The following is a 17,986-nucleotide window of genomic DNA, read 5'->3' on the forward strand; positions in this document are numbered from 1 at the left end:
ACGTTACATGTCGCTGACTGGGCACTGGGTAACTATGGTGATAGATGGTGAAGGGTCTGCTGCACAAGTCTTGCCGTCCCCACGACTTGTGTGTCAATCCTCTGTCTGTCCAAGTTCCGCCACTGCTTCTGCATCCTCCACCTCATCTGGGTCCTCCACCTCCGCCCCAAGCCTGCCTGGTCAGGCCACCAGCGTTCTCACTGCGCAGAAGGAATCACGCACCCCTCATTACTATGCTGGCAGCAGAGCGCAACGGCATCAGGCGGTCTTTAGCTTGACATGTCTTGGTAATAAGAGTCACACAGCTGAGGAGTTGTGGTCAGCTTTGCGGTCCGAGTTTAATAAATGGTTGTCTCCACTCAAACTGCAGCCTGGTAAGGCCGTGTGCGACAATGCTGCAAACCTGGGTGCGGCACTTCGCCTGGGCAAGGTGACACACGTACCTTGTATGGCTCACGTGTTGAACCTTGTCGTGCAGCAATTTTTAACACACTATCCCGGCCTAGATGGCCTTCTGAACAGGGCACGAAAACTGTCAGCTCACTTCCGCCGTTCAAGCGCCGCAGCAGAGCGACTTGCATCGCTCCAGAAGTCTTTCGGCCTGCCGGTTCATCGCCTGAAATGCGATGTGGCGACACGCTGGAATTCAACTCTCCACATGTTACAGCGACTGTGGCAGCACCGCAGAGCCCTGGTGCAATACGTCATGACGTATAGCCTGGGCCAACGAGATGCAGAGGTGGGGCAGATCACCCTGATGGAGTGGTCTCAGATCAAGGACCTATGCACCCTTCTGCACAGTTTCGACATGGCGACGAATATGTTTAGCTCTGACAATGCCATTATCAGCATGACGATTCCAGTCATTTACATGCTGGAGCACACGCTAAACACTATTCGGAGTCAGGGGGTGGGACAACATGAAGGGGAGGAACTACAGGAGGATTCATATGCGCAAGGGACAACAACATCACGAAGGTCCAGACGTTCATCATCACCAACGCAGCAGGCATGGGACCATGGGGGACAGGGATCGACAAGGGCGCATAGTAGCAGGCGAAATGTTGAGCAAGGTGCAGGAGAACATGAAGAAATGGAGGACGAACTGTCCATGGACATGGAAGACTCAGCGGATGAGGGAGACCTTGGTCAAATTTCAGTTGAAAGAGGTTGGGGTCAGATGTCAGAGGAAGAAAGAACGGGTAGCACCTCTATGCCACAAACACAGCATGGACTTGGTCCGCATGGCTGCGCAAGACACATGAGTGCCTTTTTGTTGCACTACCTCCAACATGACAGTCGTATTGTCAAAATTAGAAGTGATGATGACTACTGGATTGCCACACTATTAGATCCCCGGTACAAGTCCAAATTTTGTGACATAATTCCAGCCATAGAAAGGGACGCACGTATGCAGGAGTATCAGCAGAAGCTGTTACTAGATCTTAGCTCGGCTTTTCCACCAAACAACCGTGCAGGTGCAGGGAGTGAATCTCCCAGTTGTAACTTGACAAACATGGGACGGTCTCGTCATCTTCAACAGTCTACCCGTACCAGTAGGACCTTTTCTGGTGCCGGTAACAGCAATTTTATGGAATCTTTTCATAATTTTTTTAGACCCTCTTTTGCAAGGCCACCAGAGACAACAAGTCTGACACATAGTCAACGGCTGGAGAGGATGATACAGGAGTATCTCCAAATGAACATCGATGCCATGACTGTGCAACTGGAGCCTTGCTCCTTTTGGGCTTCAAACCTACAAAAATGGCCAGAGCTCGCAACTTACGCCTTGGAGATTTTGTCGTGTCCAGCTGCCAGCGTTGTCTCTGAACGTGTATTCAGTGCTGCTGGGTGTGTGCTGACAGATAAGCGCACGCGTCTGTCCAGTGACAATGTGGACAGACTGACGTTCATCAAAATGAACAAGTCATGGATCCAGAAGGAATTTACTACCCCTGTGTCATCCTGGGGAGAGTAAATGCTTGTGGATTTGGAATGTGCTTGATGCAAATCAAAACATCCTGTTTGCAACTAGGGCCCAAGTGCTGCCACTGATGGGGTGGGTGTCTGTGTGGCCCAATTTTTGGAAAAAAGGGAGACTCCGCTTGGAGTAACCCTTGCTTGCTGTGTTTTTAAAAGAAGCCAAGATGAACAGAGCTGGGATCAGGAAAGACTTTGCTACCTACCCCGGTGTCATCCTGGGGACGGCTAAGAATAGCGTATTTTTGAATGTGCTTGATGCAAATCAAAACATCCTGTTTGCAACTAGGGCCCAAGTGCTGCCACTGATGGGGTGGGTGTCTGTGTGGCCCAATTTTTGGAAAAAAGGGAGACTCCGCTTGGAGTAACCCTTGCTTGCTGTGTTTTTAAAAGAAGCCAAGATGAACAGAGCTGGGATCAGGAAAGACTTTGCTACCTACCCCGGTGTCATCCTGGGGACGGCTAAGAATAGCGTATTTTTGAATGTGCTTGATGCAAATCAAAACATCCTGTTTGCAACTAGGGCCCAAGTGCTGCCACTGATGGGGTGGGTGTCTGTGTGGCCCAATTTTTGGAAAAAAGGGAGACTCCGCTTGGAGTAACCCTTGCTTGCTGTGTTTTTAAAAGAAGCCAAGATGAACAGAGCTGGGATCAGGAAAGACTTTGCTACCTACCCCGGTGTCATCCTGGGGACGGCTAAGAATAGCGTATTTTTGAATGTGCTTGATGCAAATCAAAACATCCTGTTTGCAACTAGGGCCCAAGTGCTGCCACTGATGGGGTGGGTGTCTGTGTGGCCCAATTTTTGGAAAAAAGGGAGACTCCGCTTGGAGTAACCCTTGCTTGCTGTGTTTTTAAAAGAAGCCAAGATGAACAGAGCTGGGATCAGGAAAGACTTTGCTACCTACCCCGGTGTCATCCTGGGGACGGCTAAGAATAGCGTATTTTTGAATGTGCTTGATGCAAATCAAAACATCCTGTTTGCAACTAGGGCCCAAGTGCTGCCACTGATGGGGTGGGTGTCTGTGTGGCCCAATTTTTGGAAAAAAGGGAGACTCCGCTTGGAGTAACCCTTGCTTGCTGTGTTTTTAAAAGAAGCCAAGATGAACAGAGCTGGGATCAGAAAAGACTTTGCTACCTACCCCGGTGTCATCCTGGGGACGGCTAAGAATAGCGTATTTTTGAATGTGCTTGATGCAAATCAAAACATCCTGTTTGCAACTAGGGCCCAAGTGCTGCCACTGATGGGGTGGGTGTCTGTGTGGCCCAATTTTTGGAAAAAAGGGAGACTCCGCTTGGAGTAACCCTTGCTTACATTGTTTTTAAAAGAAGCCAAGATGAACAAGTCATGGGTCAGCAAAGACTTTGCTACCTACCCCGGTGTCATCCTGGGGACGGCTAAGAATAGCGTATTTTTGAATGTGCTTGATGCAAATCAAAACATCCTGTTTGCAACTAGGGCCCAAGTGCTGCCACTGATGTGGTGGGTGTCTGTGTGGCCCAATTTTTGGAAAAAAGGGAGACTCCGCTTGGAGTAACCCTTGCTTGCTGTGTTTTTAAAAGAAGCCAAGATGAACAGAGCTGGGATCAGGAAAGACTTTGCTACCTACCCCGGTGTCATCCTGGGGACGGATAAGAATGGCGTATTTTTGAATGTGCTTGATGCAAATCTAGCTGTGAAGTGTACAACTGGGGCACAACTGCTGCCACTGAATGGGTGGGTGTGTGTGGGGCCCAATTTTTGGAAAAAAGGGGAGACTCCGCTTGGAGTAACCCTTGCTTACATTGTTTTTAAAAGAAGCCAAGATGAACAAGTCATGGGTCAGCAAAGACTTTGCTACCTACCCCAGTGTCATCCTGGGGACGGCTAAGAATAGCGTATTTTTGAATGTGCTTGATGCAAATCAAAACATCCTGTTTGCAACTAGGGCCCAAGTGCTGCCACTGATGGGGTGGGTGTCTGTGTGGCCCAATTTTTGGAAAAAAGGGAGACTCCGCTTGGAGTAACCCTTGCTTGCTGTGTTTTTAAAAGAAGCCAAGATGAACAGAGCTGGGATCAGGAAAGACTTTGCTACCTACCCCGGTGTCATCCTGTGGACGGCTAAGAATAGCGTATTTTTGAATGTGCTTGATGCAAATCAAAACATCCTGTTTGCAACTAGGGCCCAAGTGCTGCCACTGATGGGGTGGGTGTCTGTGTGGCCCAATTTTTGGAAAAAAGGGAGACTCCGCTTGGAGTAACCCTTGCTTGCTGTGTTTTTAAAAGAAGCCAAGATGAACAGAGCTGGGATCAGGAAAGACTTTGCTACCTACCCCGGTGTCATCCTGGGGACGGTTAAGAATAGCGTATTTTTGAATGTGCTTGATGCAAATCTAGCTGTGAAGTGTACAACTGGGGCACAACTGCTGCCACTGAAGGGGTGGGTGTGTGTGGGGCCCAATTTTTGGAAAAAAGGGAGACTCCGCTTGGAGTAACCCTTGCTTGCTGTGTTTTTAAAAGAAGCCAAGATGAACAGAGCTGGGATCAGGAAAGACTTTGCTACCTACCCCGGTGTCATCCTGGGGACGGATAAGAATGGCGTATTTTTGAATGTGCTTGATGCAAATCTAGCTGTGAAGTGTACAACTGGGGCACAACTGCTGCCACTGAAGGGGTGGGTGTGTGGGGCCCAATTTTTGGAAAAAAGGGAGACTCCGCTTGGAGTCACCTTGCGGTGTTTTACATGACTTTAGAAGGGCGTGCCATGCCTATATCTGTGTGTCCTCCTCTTTTTCCTTGTCCAGCTGTTTTGTTTTCGCATGAGTACATGTCCTTGTCACTTTCCCATGTGTTTGTGTTGTGTTGTGAGTTGTTTGTCACCTTTTGGACACCTTTGAGGGTGTTTTCTAGGTGTTTTACTGTGTTTGTGATTGCCTGCCATTGTTTCCTATGGGCTCGAGTTCGGTTCGTCGAACGTTCGACGAGCCGAACTCGAGCCAGACCCCCCGTTCGGCGAACCGCCTCGAGCCGAACCGGGACCGGTTCGCTCATCTCTAGTCAGATTACAAGAGGAGGCCCTTTCCTCTGAGCAAGACGGACTTGAGCTTTTATTACAGTGGATGACAAGCTCAGGAGACAGGGAGAAATGAAGACATGTCTGAAAAGCGAGTAAGGAGGATGATTTATCTGATAAGATACAATACAAAGTCTCATAATTGCCTATACTATTGATTTATGTTACCTTTATTAAAAGTACAGTTCTGTTCTCAATATTCTACTGGGCTCTACATTACTATTTGGAATATATTCCCATTTCACCATTATCTTCCTAATTAAGTGAAGTTAAAATCTCTAAAATTATGATTCTTATGCTTAGCTGAACAATTGCAGCCTGATTTGTTTTACTTTGAAACATATTTTAGAGAAAAAATAGTTTGAAAAGCTGGCTGGTGACCATAGGGAGAAGTTTGACTAGTCCGTGCGGCCTCCAGATGGCTTCTCCCCATCCTGCTTCAGTTAATAGGTGACTCCTAAGTACTCACATAAGATAAGCCTGTCAGTTACCTGATGTCGGGGCGAGGAGAAGCCAGCCAGGAGCTTTTCAAACCATGATTTCTTTCAAACTCCAATTAATTTAATCAGAATTAACGATACCTGGCTACAATTGTACAACTGGGCCCTGATTCATGAGTTAGAGCAGCATGAATGTAATGACAGTAACCTCTAGCAAGAAACCCTGAAAATTGTAACCCAAAATGTGTCTATTTAGTTGTGTCAATTCTGACTTGAGATATTAACTAGTTTAAAGGGGATGTCCACTACTTGGGCAACACCTTTTCATTTCCCTTGTTTGCCCCTGTAAAATCAAATAAGCCTATACTCCAGCGATGTCTAAAGCCGCATTCCCAGAGCCCACATGACATTGTTGTGACAAACGGGCCCCGAGACCAGCTTAATTTTCCCCGCCTTCAGATATTTGAGCAGGAAGTCAGGGAAGCGCATGCTCAAATGTATAAAAGTGGGGAGACAGACGCCGGGCGCTGTTTAGTCATGGGGCCCACGTGTCATAACAATGTCATGTGGGCTTTGGGAATGCGGCTTTACAATCACAGAGGTGAGTCTAGGATATTTTTTTTACAGGGGAGAACAAGGGGAATGAGTAGGGGTTGTCCAAGTAGTGGACAACCCTTTTAAACTGTATATACAGTGTGTCCACCCATATCCTGTCCACCGCCATTAACTTGAGAACGGCGGCAGCTATAAGCATAGAAGTGGTGTCTAGGTATAGTAAAGTAGCCATGTGCTACGCAGTGAAACCACCTATAGCGCGACCTGGTGGAAAACAACGGAGTTAGCATTTTTTATCTCAAAAACTGAACGAGATAGAGAAAAAAAGTGAATTACAAAGTTGTAGGGCATCATCAATTCAATATGAATCAACACCTTGCATATAGAAATGTTATGATTAGAACGTGTAAAACTTACAAGGCTGTGGACGTGAAGCGATACCTCATGGAGACCTTCCTACAAGTCATCGGGTATGGTAGCTGCGTGGAGTGGCCTCCACGCTCACCTGACCTGACCCCATTGGACTTCTTTCTGTGAGGTCACATCAAACAGCAGGTGTATGCGACCCCTCCACCATCATTGCAGGACCTACGACAACGTATTACAGATGCTTGTGCAAACGTGTCACCTACCATATTACACAACATGCAGCAAGATACAGTATGCTGTCCAGAGTCTAGATGTGCATTGCAGCTGACGGTGGCCACTTGTGCATCAAAGTTAAATTAGCGCCATTTGCGTGACCAGCATTCAATGTTTTGGGGGGGTCATGGGTTTCATATCATAGCGTTTTTGTATGCAAGGTGTCGATTCGTATTGAATTGATGATGCTCTACAATTTTTTAATTCACTTTTTTTCTCTATCTCATTCCGTTTTCGAGATAAAAATGCTAACTCCGTTTTTTCCACCAGGTGGCGCTATAGGTGGTTTCATTACTTTACTATACCTAGACACCACTTCTGTGCCTATAGCTGCCGTCGTTCTCAAGTTAATGGCGGTGGACAGGATATGGGTGGACACACTGTATAAACTGCTGTAGACAAAGTATAGGTAGTATTATCAGGAGCAATATTTGGGGAATTTCCAAGTCCTTGTGCCAGTTGATGCTGGATCCTTGGTCTGATCTTATACACTTCTGTAGTTCCTTCCAAGCTCTGGGTGCAAAAAACATTTTTCAGTTTTACTTTTTGAAAACTTTATGACATAATCCAAGTCAGCTTTCTCTCCCAGTACTTTATTTCAAATGTATTTTCCAGTTTTCTTCATATTTTCTTCAGAAACAGAAATGTCACCTAGAAGAAATGTGCTATAAATATCTATTGGATTCTGTGGAGTTCATATTGCATGCTCTGCTAAAACAATCTGTCTGAGTAGATATGTATTTGTTTAATCTTTTTATATAGAACAATATAGAGTCTGTGAATAACTGCCTTTCATAAGTCTAGTAGTTATTTTGCTAGCTGTGGTACAAAGATAAAGTGGCTTTCTGAAGGACATAAAGTGTAGGCGTCAAAGCAAAGTCTGCACTTCTATAAGCTAGCCTTCAAGCTGCATTGACACTTCAGTCTATGCCGAGTATAGAAAAGTAAAATCATTAAAATCATTACACAGAGGCAGCTCCTGTTGCATTAAGGACTATGGAAACTTGGGTTGCCCGGTTAGTATTGTCCTAACCTAGTCCTTACCCATTTCTTAGAAAGAGAGAGCAAACACAAATATGATTTATTGGAATAAGAACCGAATTGGAAAGATATTTTTGCTATAAATCTTACTACTTCTTTACACAATGAAGTAATAGAACAATAGACATACTGTATCTATGGGAGAAATCCATTGATGGCTCAACATTTACAATCTCAAAACCTTTTTTAGAAAATGAACCAGTCTCCTCAAAGAAGATAGTATGTGTAATATATGGTGGAAATGTAAATCTGTCACGGGAAATCTGGTCTGGATAATGAGGTTGTCTTTTGTAGAACTTTTCCTGTAATTTGTAGTTCTGGATACGTGGAATGTTAGCCACCCTGTTATTTACTGTGCCCTAGTGATCTTCAGGATTAAGGTGTCTTTTAATGCTTTGTTTGTAGGATTATGAAGGTTTGCAAGAATGCCTCCCTGAATACTGAAAATTATTTGCTGTAACTCTCGAAATCCATAGAATTTTTATATGTGCTGTTTGCAATATATGTGTAGTGTACTATGACAATGCTATAAGTGATAAGAAACATTCACAGATCCTTAAAGCGTAACCATCATTTTACTTTTTATTTCATAAATCAATAGCACACATGACATTAAGAAACTTTGTAATATATCTTATCTGACAAATCTGCTTCTTTCTCTGCCAGAACTGATCAGTCATTATTATAGTTCTCAATCCTGAGGTAAAATCTGCATTAGGGAAGACTTTCCCATTACTGAGGTAGGAGATGGCAGTTGTTACTCAGGAGATTCTATGACAATGGGTGGAGCTAGATACAGAGGGCGGAGCTAGTGGTTGTGAGAGGAGCTATATGCAGAGCTTCGCCCCTTTACTCCTCCTTCTACCTACAGAGAACAGGGATCTACACTAAGAGCCAAAGTTAACAGCTTAGACAAAGTAATGAGCCAACCTACTCATGGGCCCCACATAGTCCTCCATACAGAAAAATGTGAATCACATAATCATCTATACAGAATAATTGGCCCCACATAGTCCTCCATACAAAATAATGTGCCCCACATAGTCCATCGATAGAGTGTAATGTGCCCCACATAGTCCTCCATACAGAATAATGGGTCCCACATAGTCCTCCATACAGAATAATGGGCCTCACATAGTCCTCCATACAGAATAATGGGCCCCACATAGTCTCCATACAGAATAATGGGCCTCACATAGTCCTCCATACAGAATAATGGGCCTCACATAGTCCTCCATAGAGAATAATGGCCCCACATAGTCCTTCATACAGAATAATGGGCCCCATATAGTCCTCCATATAGAATAATGCGCCCACATAGTCGTCGATAGAGAATAATGTCCCACATAATCCTCCATACAGAATAATGTGACCCACATAGTCCTCCATACGGAATAATGTGCTCCACATAATCCTCCATACAGAATAATGGACTCCACAAAGTCCTCCATACAGAATAAAGGGCCCCACATAGTCCTCCATACAGAATAATGGGCTCCCCATAGTCCTCCATAATGAATAGTGGGCCCCATATAGTCTTCCATACAGAATAATGGGCCTCACATAGTCCTCCATAGAGAATAATGGCCCCACATACTCTTTGATACAGAATAATGGGCCCCACATACTCTTTGATACAGAATAATGGGCCCAACATAGTCCTCCATACAGAATAACATGCCCCACATAGTCGTCGATAGAGAATAATGTCCCACATAGTCCTCCATACAGAATAACATGCCCCACATAATCCTCTATACAGAATAATGCGCCCCATATAGTCCTCAATAGAGAAAAATGGCCCCACATAGTCCTCCATATAGAATAATGGGCTCTACATAGTCCTCCATACAGAATAATTGGCCCCGAATAGTTCTACATACAGTATAATGGGCCCCACATAGTCCTCTTTACAGAATAATGGGCCCAATATAGTCCTACAGTCAGAATAATGGGAGCCTGGCATTGAGAACCAAATAAAATAAGCCTGCGTGCCATATTTGGCCAGTGGGCCTGAGTTTGGGAAAGTCTTCACTGAATACAGATTTAACCTCAGGATTGAGAATTTTGATAATGATTGATCAATTTTAGTAGAGAAAGAAACAAATTTGTCTGATAAGATATATTACAAAATTGCTTATTTTTATATGTACTAAAGATTTAGGAAATATAAATGAAAATGACGTTTATGCTTTAGGTATACACAATATAATTTGCATTATAGTCTGCCCCGTTCCATCATAGCCATCTTCATCTGCAAGTGAATTTAGGATATCTAGAATGTTTGATCCTTGTGGTCTCCACCATGATTTTCTTTGGTCTGTGTTTTCTTTTGGTCCCTTCCAAAATACTCTATTACTGGACAATGACTGTTAGTGAATGAAGGCATGTGAGTGAATGTGAGTGAAGGCAAAAAGACACATTTTATAGGCCACAGTTAATTTTGTTCCTTGAATCCAAACACCCTCTAAAAACTGAAAGGTTGTCAAGATGAAAATTTGCTAGGTCTTGGCAAAGATGTAAGTTGACGACCTTGCAACAATTTCAAAATCTGTAATAGGGTCTCCAATGACCATGTGCCACCTATAGTGGTGATGGTCTACCATGTGATAGAAGGACCTGAGGGCACCAAGGCCTGGGCATGACCGATATCTCTGCAGCCATGTTAGTTATACCCTAAGCCTTGGCATTCAACTCTGATAGTTAGTGCAAGTGATTAGCAGTATTAGCGTACAGGCTCCTTGTTATTAGTCCAAATAGGGTGGGAGGCACTAATTCATTATCTCAGCATCTCATAGACTGAATGGATAATTAAAGGGGTGGTTCACTACTCTGCAATAGTGACCACATCCCTGTAAAACTGATATGGAAGGCTTTTTCTAAATACCTTGTTCAGCCAATTCTGCCTGTGAGTGGCGCTATTGTGGCCTCTCATCCCCATGAAGTGACCACCGGATTCCATGACCTCTGGGATCCGGTGATGTCAAGTCAACTGTAATTTGACCTGACATCACTGAATCCGGCCCCAGTCTTCATGAGTGACTGGGCTGTGGGCAGAGTTTCACTGCTTGTCACAGCCCAGCATCGCTCCTGCTTGGGGCGCTCTGCAGTGAAGGAGGGAGCGCATGACATGTTGTGTTGTGACGCTGGGATGTGATGAGCTGTGAAATGATGCCCACAGCCCAGTCACTCAGGAAGACTGGGGCCGGCTTCAGTGATGTCAGGTCAACTTACAGTTGACTTGACATCACCAGATCCCAGAGGTCACAGAGCCTAGGTGTCACTTCGTGGGGATGAGTGGACCGCAATAGTGCCACTCAGAGGTAGAATTGGCTGAACAAGGTATTTAGAAATAGCCTTCCCTATCAGTTTTACAGGGATTTGACCACTATTGCAGAGTAGCGAACCACCTCTTTAACTTGCATTGTCTGCTTTAGCAAAAGCAAAATCTAATGCTAGTGTGGAAAGACTTTTTTTTTTTTTTTAAAAATGCCGAATCCATGTAGCACAATTTATAAAGGTAAAAGAAGTGATCAGGAGATAGACATCTATTGGAGGGAATGCAATAGAATCTGCTAAATCCTGAACTTTCCCATCTAAATACATCGCTAAAAGGGAAAAAAATCCAATTTGCCTGTCACTCGCTTGCCTCCTTGATTAGATAATAGACACCCTGACGCTCCATGGATGTAGAATATCACATCATGAATACAATGTTAGGGGCCATTACTACTGTAATAAACAGTGGTCAGCACATTAAAATATGGTAATAAGACAGTCTAACCAGCGCATACAAATATGCTTTGTATTCAAAAACAATGAGCCAAGGGAATGAATAGAAATAGCCTGAAACCACGATATTCTCAGCACATCAAACTGTGTAAAAAAAAAAGCAAGCAGATTTTTTTATACCCAAGGCTATTTTTTATTATAGTTTATTTCCGTGTTCTCTTCTGGTCACACAAGTTTTCTTACAAGGAAATAACATTTTTATTGTGTGTGCAATACTCACTAGATCTGTTATCTATATCTGGTTAACACTGCTACTTCTTACCGGCAGTGGGGTGATCTATCATGATGTAAACTCCAGCTTTCCAGGGCAAAAGAAACCTTCATTTTTATTTTAAGAATAGGACTTTGTGGTTTAAGTATATATTTATTTAATAATATTGTATATATATATTTCTTTTATTTTATACATTTTATATATATTTTTTTTTTGCTCTTGGTAAAACTTGAGTGTAATTTCTTGATAGTCCCCAGAGTTCTGCACATACTGTAGAGCTAATCCCAAGACATCTGTATTTGACTTTCTGTGAAGATCCTATGGCAGCCTTTGAGGATATAGAGTTACAACACAGCACACTCTGATAGGCACATGTTGACTTCCCCCTAAGTACAATATAACAAAAATCTTCTGATAAATTGCAACCCTGTTTTCAGTCGACTTATGCTAACACCTGTCTCTGATCCCTGCCCATAGACCCTTTTTGACTAATCCCTTAGTTACTACCTGTGCCAATAGGACAAGTTAAGAGATGGCCCATGACTGATGGAGATTCTTCATCAGGTTGTTGTCTTCATAGATCATATGAGACTTTTCTGCCTATGCACTGCATGGGGCCTATATCTTTTGAGTCCTTACACAATTACTGACATTATAGGGGACTTTTACACCTATACTGTGAATACCTCTAGACCAGCTATAAGGCTCACATCAACTAACACTGATGGGAGCACCCGTTTCTTTCCAACTACATTTTCACCAAACTACACTCCCAAATAAGACACTGACTTCTATGGCTGAATATTTATGATGAACCCGTACTGTATGTACTTTTTATACTTTTTACCACCTTTTGTCTTGCCAACTTAACTTTGATACCCTTGCCTATTCTATTGTGTTGAGTTAAAGGTTTACTCCATGGGCCATTGGATTATTCTGAAGTTCTCCCAAGACGGTAGTTTACCATCTTTCTATACTCACCACTGCTGACAGGTGTGAATAGTTACTTATACCTCCCGCCCCAAAATAACTAATGCCAAAGCTCAAAGCCAATCAATAATGCCTATTTGCTATAAAACAAACAGCACAGTTTTCTTTTTAGGATGTTTCATTTTTTTTTCAGATATAGCCATAGAAACAATTAATAGACACACTTATGGATATTTGGACAGAAGAGGGTAGGTAAAGGGCTGTGTCATTAAATAACTATGTGGATACAGATACAAAATAAACAGGCTGCCTGCAGGAATCTCTTTTCTATTTTTATTTTTTTAACAAGTCCTATTGTATGCTTGTAACCTTCCTTTGGTAGCATGGCAGCTAAGCCCTGCTAGAATAAGATAATATGCCTGAGTTTTTTGTTTTCAGGATTTGTAGATTGTCTTCTGAGCAGCATTGGCCCAAAGACCAATAACAAATGTATAGGCCAACGCAACCAGTTGGAGAATTACTCACACAGTGTCTTTGCATGTGTAGGAGGCCTGGCTTGCAATGGGTGTGGGATTTTCAAATAATTATGTTCCCACTTTAAAGATCAAACAATATATAAAAACCAGGAAGGATTAGTAAGAATGCCCCATTTTGCATGTCTAGTTGGTAACAAGAATGAGTAATGAATTTTTCTGCAATGTCTTTAAACGACGTTGCCCTTTGTACATGCAAAGTTGGGGCAGCATATGGTAGGCTTGTGAAAATGCTCGTCCCCCCAACTGCTTTGCATCCAGTTAACATTTATAATCCACCAACACAAGCCAATTGATCATAAGAAGCCACTTTCCTTCATCCTCCTTGTCAAATCCTCCATACACAAATAAAGAAGAATAACAGAAAGAAATGCTGGTCCTTTAGAAAGTGGTGGCAGTGGCTAAAGTACCTTCCAACGTTGGTCAGCGTACAATGACAGCTAACACCAGGAGGAAGAGCAGCAGGGACACCCTGACCCCATCACACCTGTTGTTTTCTGCTGCCTGCTGCACACCACTTGGCATTCTCATGGACGTCCTCCTTGTACATTTAGTCTTCCTCTTTGTTGAAGGAGTGGGCATAGTATCGAAATTGAATTTCATCTGGTAATCCGGCACATAATCCTGCAAGTCATGTGTGCTCTTTCCCGACAGGGGTTTGGAGATCCGGTTTCGGTTTTTATGACTGGTGCAGTTCTTACCATGTTTCCTTGTTCCTGGACGTGGGTCTGGATGGGCTGCTGGCTCATTTTGGTGTGAATCTTTTCCTTTTTCCTTTGAGGAATGATGTGAGTGATGCCCTTTATGTGATATCTGATGTGTGGTACTGTAAGTATGAGTCTTAATTTGGTGAAGTGACTCCGAGCCAGAACAATGCAGATAATCTTCTGCTTTTAGAGTTTTCAGGTCTCTGCCTTGCACATTATCCGGTGACTCACAAATAACATTGGAACTAGTCCCTTTAAACTTTCGTAACCATTCCCACAGGGATCTGGATTTACAGTCACAGTCCCAGGGGTTATCATTAAGCCTCAAAAACTCCAAAGCAAAAAGATGTGCTAAACATTCCCCTTGCATTTCTGATATACTGTTGTTAAATAGAAATAGTGTGGTCAGCCTCTTAAGATCATGAAAAGCATTTCTATGAATGAACTGAAGTTGATTCTGATGAAGGAGGAGACGATCCAGGTTGACCAAACCTCTGAAGGTATTTTGATGAAGGCTCCAAAGCTTGTTTCCATGCAAAAAAAGATGACTCAGGTTGACCAAATCTATGAAGATGTCATCTTGTAGAAACTCAATGTGGTTGTTCTGAAGATAAAGAAATTGCAAACTGTGAAGTCCGCTAAATATCCCACTAGGCAAGGAGCTGAGGCCACATTTGTACAGGTTCAAGGTATGAAGTCTAGACAAACCTTGAAATGTCTCTCCTGCCAAAGCCCTCAAATAGCGATTATCCCCAAGATCCAGTTCTTCAAGGTTATCAAACCCTTCAAATGTCTCTGGATCAATGAAGGTAATATTGTTGCTGTAGAGCCACAGAGTGACTAAGGAAGGGCTGAAATGCCCCCTTAGGAGCATATTTATCTGATTGTTCTGAAGAAATATTCTCTCGCTGATTTCTGGAATCCCCTCTGGCACAGCCCCAAAGTTGTGAGCCTGACAGCTGACAGTCATTGGTGAAGGGTAACATATACAGTTTATCGGACATAGGGATATAAAAGGCAACTGCAGTCCAAAAAGAACCAAAAATAGATCCAAGTGACTCCCTGTAACAAAAGAGAAAACAATGAATTAATATTATTTATAGTATCGTATGCATTAAAATACATATCAATAATGAAAGGATAGATTCTGCAAATACTGTGCTTGAAGAATGAGAAAGAGACAAAAAAATAAACTTCTGTTTACAAGGACATTGACTAAATGTTTATATTGTTCTAAAGGATCCCTCAGCTCTCATGGCATGTTTCGGAATATATTTGTTCTGCCCATGGAATATAAACACAATTGCAATTTTCATAACTCTACATTGTGCAATCCCTCTGTTAATTTTTCTGCAAATCTATTATGAATAGATATAAGTGAATCTCCCAAAATTAATTTTCGGGCAGATTCACTTAATCTGGCAGTAGATTCTATTCAGTCTGAATAAAATCAGTCCAAATTGAAAATGTCTTGATTGCCGTGAAAAGATGTTTATTAACGGGATTGTGCAGGAGTTTAAAGGCCGCTTTACATGCAGCGACATCGCTAAAGCGATGTCGTTGGAGTCACGGAATCCGTGACGCACATCCGGCGTCTTTACCGATGTCGTTGCGTGTGAAACCTACAAACGATTTAAAAAGTTTGCAAAATCGTGAATCGTTGACATGCTCCCCTATTCCCAATTATCGTTGCTGCTGCAGGTACGATGTTGTTCGTCGTTCCTGCGGCAGCACACATCGCTATGTGTGACACCGCAGGAATGAGGAACCTCCCCTTACCTGCAGCCGCCGGCAATGAGGAAGGAAGGAGGTGGGTGGGATGTTCGTCCCGCTCATTTCCGCCTCTACACTTCGATTGGGCGCCCGCTTAGTGTCGTCGCTGTGACGCCGAACAGACCGCCCCCTTAGAAAGGAGGCGGTTCGCCAGCAACAGCGACGTCACTAGGCAGGTAAGTACGTGTGACGGGTTCGAACGATGTTGTGCGCCATGGGCAGCGATTTGCCCGTGACGCACAACCGATGGGCGCGGGTATGCACGCTAGCGAGATCACAGCATGTAAAGCGGCCTTAAGACTGATGGCCTATCCACAGGATGGGTCATCAATAGTTTGAACGTTAAGGGAGCAACACCCACCATTCCCGTTGATCAGTTATTCCCGCTGCCAGAACTACTCAGTTTCAGAGCTGCACGGTTCCATCAACTGTATAGTATCTATGGCTGGGTATTGTATATCCTCTCCTTATTTGAATCAATAAGAGCAGATGTGCAGTACCCGGTCACGGTCACTATTTCATCAACGGAGTTGTGCTGTGCAGATCTGAAACTTAGTAGTTCCGGTTGGTGGCACCAAGAACAACTGATTGGTGGTGGTGCCGGCTGTTGAACCCTCACCGATCAAACATTGATGACCTATCCTGAAGATAAGATCAACATTGCTAAAGTTCCGGACAACCACATTAAGCTCTCCATACTCCGAAGCCTAATACTATATGGAGGGTAGGGAAGGGGATAACAAAAATAAATAAAATTCACCAAGGCTGGTCTTTTACCTTATTCCTTTTGCCACCTCCGCAGCTCCCTGGTCCTTGGTTCTTACCGAGTTAATGCTAGTGATTGGCTTCAAATGGTCAAGTGGGGGATGACGCACATCAGTAACGTTAACGATGTGATGTGACCACATGAAGTCATTATTAGCCTCAGCACCGGAAGAAAAGAACCGCGTGAAAGACCAGAGAGAAGCAGCTGCCGTGGAGGAAACGTAAGGAATCATTTGAAGTACGAGGACAGGTGAGGAGAATGTGTTATATTGTTTAATTCCTTCCCAAGCAAATCAAATTTTCACACATTTCACAAATGTCCATCAGTATCTTAAATTTTGGGGAAATTTATAACAAACTTGATTTGTTAGGGATCAATTTGTTCACCTCTAATTACTAATTGACAATTCTCCTTATCAACAGGCAGTGTCCTCTCACTGAAAGTACTGACTGGACAATCTCATGACAATGATAACACTCATTTGTTTTTTTTTCTATATTTCCAATAGGAATAACAGATGAATTGCACAATGCAAAGTTATATGGAAAAAATGCTCCAGAATTGGCATTGACATCAGGAGAGCTGAGAGGTCCTCATTAAAGGGAAGCTGTCACTGTGTTTTGGCTACCCCATCTGAGCGAAGCCTGATTTGGGGCCAGAGACCTTGATTCCAGTGATATATCACTTATTGGGCCTCATGTTGTATTTTTTTTTTAATAAAATACCTGTTTTGTATGAGGCACATCTTCCAATTAAAGAGGTGGTTCACTACCCTACAGTAGTGGCCATATCCCTGTAAAACTGATAGGGAAAGCTTCTTCTGAAAAGCTTGATCAGCCAATTCTGCCAGTGAGCGGTCCACTCATCCCCATAAATTGACCCCCGGTGTCTGTGACCTCTGGGATCCGGTGATGTCACGTCATCTTTCAATTGACCCAACATCACTGAGGCCGGCCCCAGTTTTCCTGAGATACTGGGCTGTGGGTGGAGTTTCACCGCTTGTCATAGCCCAGCATCGCTCCTGCATGCGGCGCTCTGCAGTGAAGGAGGGAGCACGCAACATGCTGCGCTGCAATGAGCTGTTAAATGCCAGCCACAGCCAAATCACTCAGGGGACTTGGGGCCAAGCTTTGTGATGTAAGGGCAACTGGAAGTTGATGTGACATCACCGGATCCCACAGGTCATGGAGCCCGGGAGGGTCACTTCATGGGGATGAGCGGACCGCAATAGCGCCGCTCACAGGCAGAATTGGCTGATCAAGGTATTTAGAAAAAGCCTTCCCTATCAGTTTATCAGGGATGTGGCTCCTACTGCAGAGTAGTGAAACACCCCTTTAAACGAATACAGAGTTCTGTATAACCCCACCCACACCATTGATTGGTTTTTGTGTACACTGTGCATAGGCAGAAAGATGCCAATCAGTGGTGGTGTGGACAGAGTTCATTCGTATGGAGTACTTCTTGGCAGAAGGTTCACTAGTCCTCTAGTGATAATCTCCTGCTGATAAAACAGTGATTTTACCAGAGCTACAGCAAGCAGCCCAGTAAGTGACACATAGC

General features: G+C 43.6%; 1 protein-coding gene across 1 annotated transcript in view; it reads right to left on the bottom strand.

Moving 5' to 3' along the window:
• Positions 1-11,612: 11,612 nt before the first annotated feature.
• Positions 11,613-17,986, bottom strand: part of RTN4RL1 (reticulon 4 receptor like 1) — a 257,920-nt gene continuing 251,546 nt past the window's right edge. Inside the window, exon 2 of the mRNA XM_075335337.1 lies at positions 11,613-14,949. Coding sequence (XP_075191452.1) covers positions 13,604-14,949 — 1,346 coding nt within the window. The 3' untranslated portion in view covers positions 11,613-13,603. The remainder of the gene's footprint in view (positions 14,950-17,986) is intronic.

The sequence above is a fragment of the Anomaloglossus baeobatrachus genome, chromosome 2 (genome assembly GCF_048569485.1).
Source record: "Anomaloglossus baeobatrachus isolate aAnoBae1 chromosome 2, aAnoBae1.hap1, whole genome shotgun sequence".
Taxonomy (NCBI): Eukaryota; Metazoa; Chordata; class Amphibia; order Anura; family Aromobatidae; genus Anomaloglossus; species Anomaloglossus baeobatrachus.